The 8,621-nt window shown below is 35.0% G+C and overlaps 1 protein-coding gene across 1 annotated transcript in view; it reads right to left on the bottom strand.

Moving 5' to 3' along the window:
- The window catches only part of N4BP2 (NEDD4 binding protein 2), a 177,160-nt gene that overhangs the window by 96,402 nt on the left and 72,137 nt on the right, over nt 1-8,621 (bottom strand). Inside the window, exons 6-8 of the mRNA XM_006873224.1 lie at nt 5,504-5,659; nt 1,298-3,651; nt 467-552 (exon numbers count right to left, since the gene is read on the bottom strand). Of these exons, the coding sequence (XP_006873286.1) occupies nt 467-552; nt 1,298-3,651; nt 5,504-5,659 (2,596 nt within the window). The remainder of the gene's footprint in view (nt 1-466; nt 553-1,297; nt 3,652-5,503; nt 5,660-8,621) is intronic.

The raw sequence follows: 8,621 nt of genomic DNA, 5'->3' as shown, positions 1-8,621 counted from the left end.
AAAGAAAATAGATTATTTTCTAAACCATTCTCAGTTAATCTAAGTAAAACAATACAAATTAGGGCCACATTTACAAAATTAAATTTTTTCTACTTAAAAAACTCTTTTAGTGCTATGGGATAATATATTGGACTGCAAGATCAGTTTGAACTGCAAGGTCAGTGGTTCAAATTCACCAGTCGCTCCTTGGAAACCCTATACAGGGTCACTATGAGTTGTAACCGTCTTGACAGCACTTAACAACATAACCGTTAACACTGAGTCCTACCATTAATTATATAATTTGGCCAGAATGGAAACAATTCAAAATATTGCAAAGAGGGAGAGAAACAAACACATAGAAAGCATTAATTGGTGAAGTTCATTCTTTCTCAAAATAAAAATTCAACAGATTTAATTAAATAACAAAGGTGACAAAATGGACATAAAAGGAGTTCTTAATAAACAAAAAAAAAGGCCTACCAACCATTACAGATTCTTTCCATTTCTCATGAATCTCTTTAGCCAGAGTCAGGTCTATATGAACCACCCAATCCTCAACTGTTAGAGACTCTTATGAGTAGAGAAAAAAAAAGAAAATACAATCAATACTTGTAATACATTTGCAGAAATTTTAATCAATTACCTTAATCATAACACTCATGTACATTAATAGTAACTAACCCATACTTCTAGCAAATTTCTTGAAATATCTTTGTTTATATAATTATGCCACTGCTTGCACACGCTGAAACAATTACACATTTGTTTTTTCCATATACCCAATTTCTTCATCTCCACTAGTCAATACTGTTTTAATACATGTGAGTCCTGGTGTGGTGCTGTGGGTTAATGCGCTGTAAGGTCAGTTTGAACCACAAGGTTGGCAGTTCACACTCACAAGTTGCTATGTGTTGGAATTGACTCAACAGCATTTAATAACAACAACAATTTCTTTATCCCCACTAGGTGATAACCTTTGTAATGCATGTGTCCTACAGAATTAATTTCAAATGTATCTAGAGTAGCACCAAAGGACCAATAAATGAGGGTAAGATAAATATCAGAGAAAACTTTTCAATATATTTTTGGGTTACACACAAATTCCATATAAATATTCCCTATTTCTTCAAAATTACATTTCAAAAATAATTTTATAAACATGTTGCATCGAAAATACTGTTACTATTTGTGCATGTCAGGATACACAAGTAACTTACATTTCAGTTAACATGCATAATAATTTTATAATTAAAACAGAATCAGCTAATTTCTATTCACACTAAGTCATGCACGTAGGTGGTTTACTTTTTCTTACCTGAATCAATACCGACAGGGCCAAATAACTCAATGAGCTGAAAAGCCAGCTCAGGGGGTAATGCCAATTCCAGACAGTCTATGGTCAGAGATCTGGCCATCACTGGAGTGGGATTCAACATCTCAGTTCTATCTTCTTCACTAACTCCAGCTGACAAACTATTCCCTGCCATTAGCATTTTCTCCATTTCCTGCACATCTTCATCCATAAATTCTTCTTCTGTGTTTATCTGAAATTCCACATAATCCTTTGAAAGATTTTCATTTTTCTTTACCTCAAAAGGGTCAGTAAAATAAATTTCTTCATTTAATTCAAGATTTGAAGTGCTCGATACAGAGTTTAAAATATCAGACAAATTCAAAGAGGAATGTATACTGTCTCCAACCTCTGTGGCTACTAAACTTTTTTCCATTTTACTCACATCTTTAGAGGTAGTAGCTTTAAGAGTGTCTGCAAGAGACCACTTAATGTCATGTAACCCTGAAAACTCTTGCTGACTAAGCAGCAGTGGTTCAGTAGCATCTAGATCTACAACAGTATAAGCAGTGGAAGCCTGCTCTGAGTTTCCTCCCAATTCCCCATCACAGGTTGGATACTCATTAGAGTGACCCATAGCAGTTCCATGCCTAAATTCTGGCACAGGAGAATTACAACCCTCTACAGTCTTGCCTGGGCTAATAATTTCCTTCAAGTCCAATCCTAGAGAAGAGGGCCCAGTTTGTGATCCATCATTCGATGTTTGGAAATCATCGACGGCAGTATCCTCACATAAGTTAGTTTCGGAATCTAACAAAAGACTTGTGGCCCAAATAATATCCTTGTTACACCTCTCATATAAGTCTTTTAGGGCTTCTGATGAAAAGGATCCAAATATTTTACAAAGAATATTAAGATTTTCAGATTCATCAGCACTGGTAAGCTCACATTCTTCAACATACGTGCTTTTATCATGTGTTACTCTATATGGAATTGTTTCTTGAACGTCTGATTTTGTGTTAATAGTGAAGGCTTCTGGTTTAAATCCATCTAGTCTTCCTGTTAATACTCTGACAGATTCCGAAACACTAATTTTATTCTTTTCTATTTTCCATAAGAGAGCAAAATCCTTTGGCTCAGTCTGGGTACACATGCCTATTTCTATTCCAGGGGTGCTTTCGGAGTTCCCCTCTGGAAACTCAGCTACATGTGGCTCCGCTACTCCAGGAGCAACAGGCACATTGTTGGTGAAAGACAGACACAGTGCATGTTGCCCATGATTCTTTTCACTTAGACAAATCGCACTCTCCCAGCTCATCTCACTGGTCAGTGTTTCAGAGCTACCTAGAGCGGAGCTACTCAGTGTTTTCAGTTCTTCAGCACTTGTGCCCCAACACGTCTCATGTGCTGAATATAAGGACATTTCACTCTTATGGTCACAAATTCCAAATTCTACATCAGGACCATGGAAACGAGCCTTTAGCAATCTTGTTCTGGGTGGTCTCTGAGCTAAAGAATCATCAGATAAAGGCCAGTCACCCACAGTGCTGACTGAGCTCGATAAGTTTTTCTCAGTATTTGTATAAATATCATACTTGTACCTGAAGGATGCTGAAGCATCATCACACTGTGACTTCTTGTCATTTTCTACACTATCAAGTAGAGATTCTCGCAGCTGAATACACTCTATACCCAGAGATATATTATCACCTAGTAGGCTGTGTGACTGAAGGCAATTATACTCTTTGTCACTTTGTACAGATGGAGTTTTTTCAGTTTTTCGGTTCCTTTTTGTCCTCTGACCAATAGTCTTATCAACTGGCCAATCGCCAATGAAATGTGACAGCTCATACCCTGGGGACTTCTCCAAGGTTGATTTGCTTTGTTGTTTCCCATAAACTTTTTTCTTTACTGTGGCTGTTTCCTCCAGTACTTCACTGGGTAGAAAATAATTATTTTGAAGTGGTGTACTGCAGGCAAAACCACAGTTTTCTTGACTATTTTCATGACAGGAAATACTCGGTGATACTCTCTCTACCGAACTATCAACATCAGTTATACTATATTGTTTTTCAGAAGCCATTTCTACTTGCTCATCTTTTTCACCTTTGTCTATTACTTGTACTTTGCTTTCAGAGTCAGAAAAATACAATTCTGGACCTTCCTGTAGGAAAGCACACTGAATGTTATGGTTCATGCCACACGTTCCTCTTTTTCCTTTGTCTATAGCAGTAGTAAGAGGAAATGAAACATTCTCAAGTAACACAGTTTCATCGGTCCCTTCAAGTTTCTTCTCTTCAGTTAACTCTAGGTGCTTCAGAGATGAGGATAAAACACTTTCTTCTTTTGCGGAGGTAGTATCTTCATTGTCTTTTGGGCTGTAAGATTTTTTTAAAGAGTATCATAAAGAAGTCTCTTAATGTTGTCATTAATACTATGACTTAAATTAAAGCAGCATTCAATTGAAAGGCAGGGGCACTTAACATTTATTGTTGTTTAATTTTTTTAACTTAAAAATGTTTAAATTGCTTTTTAAATTCTAGAAATAAACTAGATTAAAATGATATTAGCTATTCTTAATCTTGCACTAATAAAGTATGAACCCCTTCCCTTTTGTTGTAACCACAGTACCTAGGCACAATGCTTGGCACATAGAAAGCACTCAAACTTTCTTCAAACTGAACAGTAAACATGTGATTTTAATTTTAGCTGCTGATTATACATTAAATGTTAAAGTTAAAGCTCTAAATCTTTTCCCAGGAGAGGACAACCATAGCTTCTTTCTAACCTAATTAAGCTTAATAGATTTGAGACGAGATCCTGCCTCTATACTACCTGTCATTTGCTATGTTGTTGTTTAAAGTGCCATCGAGTCAGTTCCGACTCATAGCAACCCTGCACAGAGTTCCCAAGGGGCAAATGGTGGGTTTGAACTGCCAACCTTGTGGTTCGCAGTCCAGTGCTGATCTTACAGCGCCATACCATTTGCTATAGAGGATTAATCATTAAACTTCATCTCCAAAGTCATACAGATCCTACCAATTATACAATAAAGAGGGTGAAAAGGAAAGGTTTCATTTGATATGCCATTAGTTAAATTATAAAGTGTGGCGCTGTGGGTTAATGCACCAGGCTGCAAAGCCATTTGACCTGCAAGGTCGGTGGTTCAAGCTCAAAAGCTGCTCCTTGGAAACCCTATACAGGGTCGCTATGGGTCGGAATCAACTCGACGGCACTTGACAACAACATCCTCAATATCAATGTCAGATTCAGAACACTCTTGCCTACCAAACCATTACACTTTCGACTTTAGTAGTTTTCCCTTGTACAGTTTGTCAGTTCTTCCTCTCTTACTTTACTCTAGGAGCTCTCCAAGTCACAGCTCTCCCATATAACCACCTAAGTGAAATTAAACACTGAGTTTTTCTAAGTGTCAAATACTATTTTAAGTCCTTTCTATATGCTAATTTATAATCTTTATGAGATGAATGTTGTTATTGCAATTTTATAAATGAATAGGCTGAGGTATATAAAGATTTTGTAACTTGTCAAAGATTACAGAGCATTAGGATTTGAACCCAGGAAGTATAGTTCAAGAGCCAAGCTTTTAACCACTTAGCTATACCATTCAATTAAAGAATGTTTATAAATTTTCCCTTCCCTACTTTCAAGTCTCCCTTTCTGTCATAAAATATGGACACATCAAACTGCAATATATATCTAAGGTTCAACTTTATTCACTTATTTATTCAATTGTTCACATGTCCTAAACATTAAAAGAATCAGTACTATTGGGACTATAAACTTCCAGAAGGCTGACTTACATTCCCATTAATGATTAATTTTTTTGGTGCTACTTGAAAAAAAAGCACTTTAACTGATATCTAAGAAAATTAAGAGGTGATCTGAGGATATATGAAATAAAAACAGAAGACATAGGAAAATACTACAAGACTAGCAGATTAAGTTACATAAAGAAGGCAGGAATATTCAAAGTATAATCATGGTCTCATAAAACCCTGAAGTCAATGAGAAAAACTCTCATATAAATTTTTACTTCGCTTGCTATACATCTCACTCCAAGTAATATTATGCCTAAACTCTTAAAAATAACAAAGGTCTAACTTATTTTTAAAATTAATTGGCAGTGATTTCCCAAGCTCCAAAATCATGTTTTTTCTTAATTATATTTCAAATTGTATTTTTTGTACATAAGGTGTTTTAACCTACCTGGTACTTCTGTCCTCACAAGAATGTGCACATGACTCAATACACTCAGCTCTCTCTGGAACCGAAGAACTCATGATTATTGGCACTGAAACAAATCGCTGATAGTGTTCCAACATTCTTGTTATTTTTTCTTTGCTTACTCCATGAATATTACGCCTGAAAATTCCAGGGGAAAAAAAGAGTACTACAAATATTGGCAACACAGATGCAAAATTATCTAGTTATACATTGTCAAAGAAAATACGGTATTTTTTTAATACATAAAAATATCAAAGCTAATCTATTATTTGGGATCCCAGAGGCTCTGTTGGATAAGCACTGGACTGTAAATCACAAGGTTGGCAGTTCAAACCCACCAGCTGCTCTGTGGATGAATGATAAGGCTTTCTGTTCCCGCAAAAATTGACAGTCTCGGAAACTCTATACAGGTTTACTATGAGTTGGAACCAACTCGAAGGCACTTAATAACAACAACAGTTTATTATGATACTAAATATACTATTTGATTCCAATTATCATTTTATTCAGGATTTCTTAAATTAACATTTTGTTAATCACGCCATATAATCTTTTCCAAATACCCTTATTAACTTAGAAAAAACTGGCAAATCCCAATAATCTTAAAAGAAGCTACTCTCAAACTAGGGAGAAAGATGAGGCTGTCTACTTGTGTAAAGATTTACAGTCTCAGAAACCCTACAGAGCAGTTCTACTCTGTTCTATAGAGTTGCTATGAGTTAGAATTGACTCAATGGCAATGTGTTTGGGGCTTTTATTCTCAATCTCTGCAAAAATCACACAAGATTGCAATTATCACTCATGGCTTTAATTATTAACTAGTGAGCAAAAAAATTCCACTACAGAAGTTTCTACTTCTAGTAATATACCAGACTAGATACTCCAAAGGGTCCTCCTATTGCAATAAAATTGGGTCCCAAGTGATATTTCTTACTGCATTTTAAATCAAAGGGGGAAAAAAAAATCCCTCATATAGTTTCTGGGTATCCAAACAGGAAGTTTATTATCTGTACTTTCATTCGCAGTCATTTATTTGCTTATGTGATTTTACTATGAACTCGTGTTTGGTTGAACGTAATATATGGACATTCTTAGGCCTTAAACTGGAATGCTTTCTTTCAAACAGCATTTAGAGTTACATCTACCAGGAGGCCCGATATGGCATGCATTAGTTCCTCAAGGGTCTTATCTTAATGAAAACATCTCAGTTGCAACTCTCCTATCTTGGATTGGATCCCAGTGCTAACACTAGCTTTTGCCACCTGGGCAAAACCAGCTTTCTATTTACTTACCTAAATTTTATCTGGCTTCAGATCATAGAGAAGCAAAGATATATAAATATGAAAGAGAGGTTAAGAGACATAGACATAGAAAATGAAATAAATAGGTCTAATATAAGTCTAATCTAAGTCCCAGAAGGAGAGAAGAGTGCATGGGAAAAACGCAGTTTAAAGAAAAATGGTTTAGAATTTTACAGAACTGATGAAAAACAGCAATCCCCTGATTTAAAAAGCCCAGAAAAAATCACAAACATGATAAATGATGAGAAATCAACTAGATACATAGTATTAAATCCTCATTCTCCAAAGACAGAGATGATATTAAAAGCAATCATAATTTAAAAAAAAAAAAAAAAAGGTCACATCATCTACAAAGGGACTAACCATTGGAATGAAGCTGACTTTACAACAATAAGGAAGTTAGAAGACAGTGAAATGTTATCTTCAAAAACTGAAAGTAACTGCCAATCTAGAATATCTATGCCTAACAAAAATATAAGAATGAGGAAATGAAAGGATTTTCACATTAAAAAAATAATAATAATTTGCCAACAAGTAGGACTTCACTAAAAAGAAAATTCTGAAAAACGAACATGAGGCATAAGGAAATTCCCAAATGAAGGGTCTATTATGCGAGGGAGAAAGAAAACCACAAAGTTGGCAACTCTATGAGTATGCAAAATCGAAGTTTGTATATTCTGGACAACAGCAAGTAAGTAGAAAGGGAGGTAAGCATCAGATTTGAAATGTTTGCAAGTCTTTGCATTTGTGAGGAGGCAGACTAAGAAAGAGTTTAACTTTAGACTTAACACTTACATATTTTATATGTTATCTTTTATAAGGTAATGACTAGAGGAATAAAAACAGTATGTATACTTTCCAGATTAGTAGAAAAGAAAAAATAAGAAAATTTGTAGTCAACCAATTCAAAAAAAAGAAAATCCAAAATAAGGTATGATATGGGAAAAACATCCAAATAGATCCTAAAAAGGTACTACAGGGAAAAAAGAAAAACCAATCTGAAAAAAAGTGCGATAAATAGAATACAGAGTGAGGCATAAGATAAGATTAATTATATAAATAACCACAGAAGAACTAAGTCTATCATCTGAAAACCAAAAATTGACAAGATTTTTCGAAACCTAGTTATTTTCTAGTTATGAGATAGACCTAAACATACACATATTGAAAAATTTACAGTAAAAGGATGGAACAAGATATAACACTAAATATCAATTAAAAGAAAGCTGATGTAGCTCTACTTATACTAGAAAAATTAAACTTTAAGACAAAAGCTAGCATTACAGGTAAGAGAAAATCATTGCAAAAGGATGAGATTCATTACAGTGATGTTGTTGTTAAGTGCTGTCGAGTTGATTCCGACCCACAGTGACCCTATACAGGGATTCCGAGGTTGTATATCTTTATGGAAGGAGAAAGCCTCATCTTTCTCCCGCGGAGCGGCTGGTTGTCTCAAACTGCTGACCTTAAGTTTCGCAGCCCGATTCATAACCACTACGCTACCAGAGCTTCTTCATTACAGTGATAGAACAATCCTAAATTTGTATGAACTTAAAGTATCTTTAGCATATATAAAGCAAAAATAGGCAAAAGAACAAAAAATTGCCATATCCCATGTAACAGAGAAAGATTTCAAAACACTTCTATTAAATATTGATCCATCAAATTGGTTTTTTTTTTAAGGTTTTATTGTGGATTGAGTGAAAGTTTTCAGGGCACATCATCGGTTTCACATTCAAACATTCATATACCTTGTTTCATTACATTGATTATAATCCCCTCCACATACCATCAGTTAA

Source organism: Chrysochloris asiatica, unplaced genomic scaffold (assembly GCF_000296735.1).
Source record: "Chrysochloris asiatica unplaced genomic scaffold, ChrAsi1.0 scaffold00230, whole genome shotgun sequence".
In the NCBI taxonomy this organism is placed as follows: Eukaryota; Metazoa; Chordata; class Mammalia; order Afrosoricida; family Chrysochloridae; genus Chrysochloris; species Chrysochloris asiatica.
Note: the sequence above shows the minus strand (reverse complement) of the source record. Positions and strands in the feature narration are given on the sequence as shown.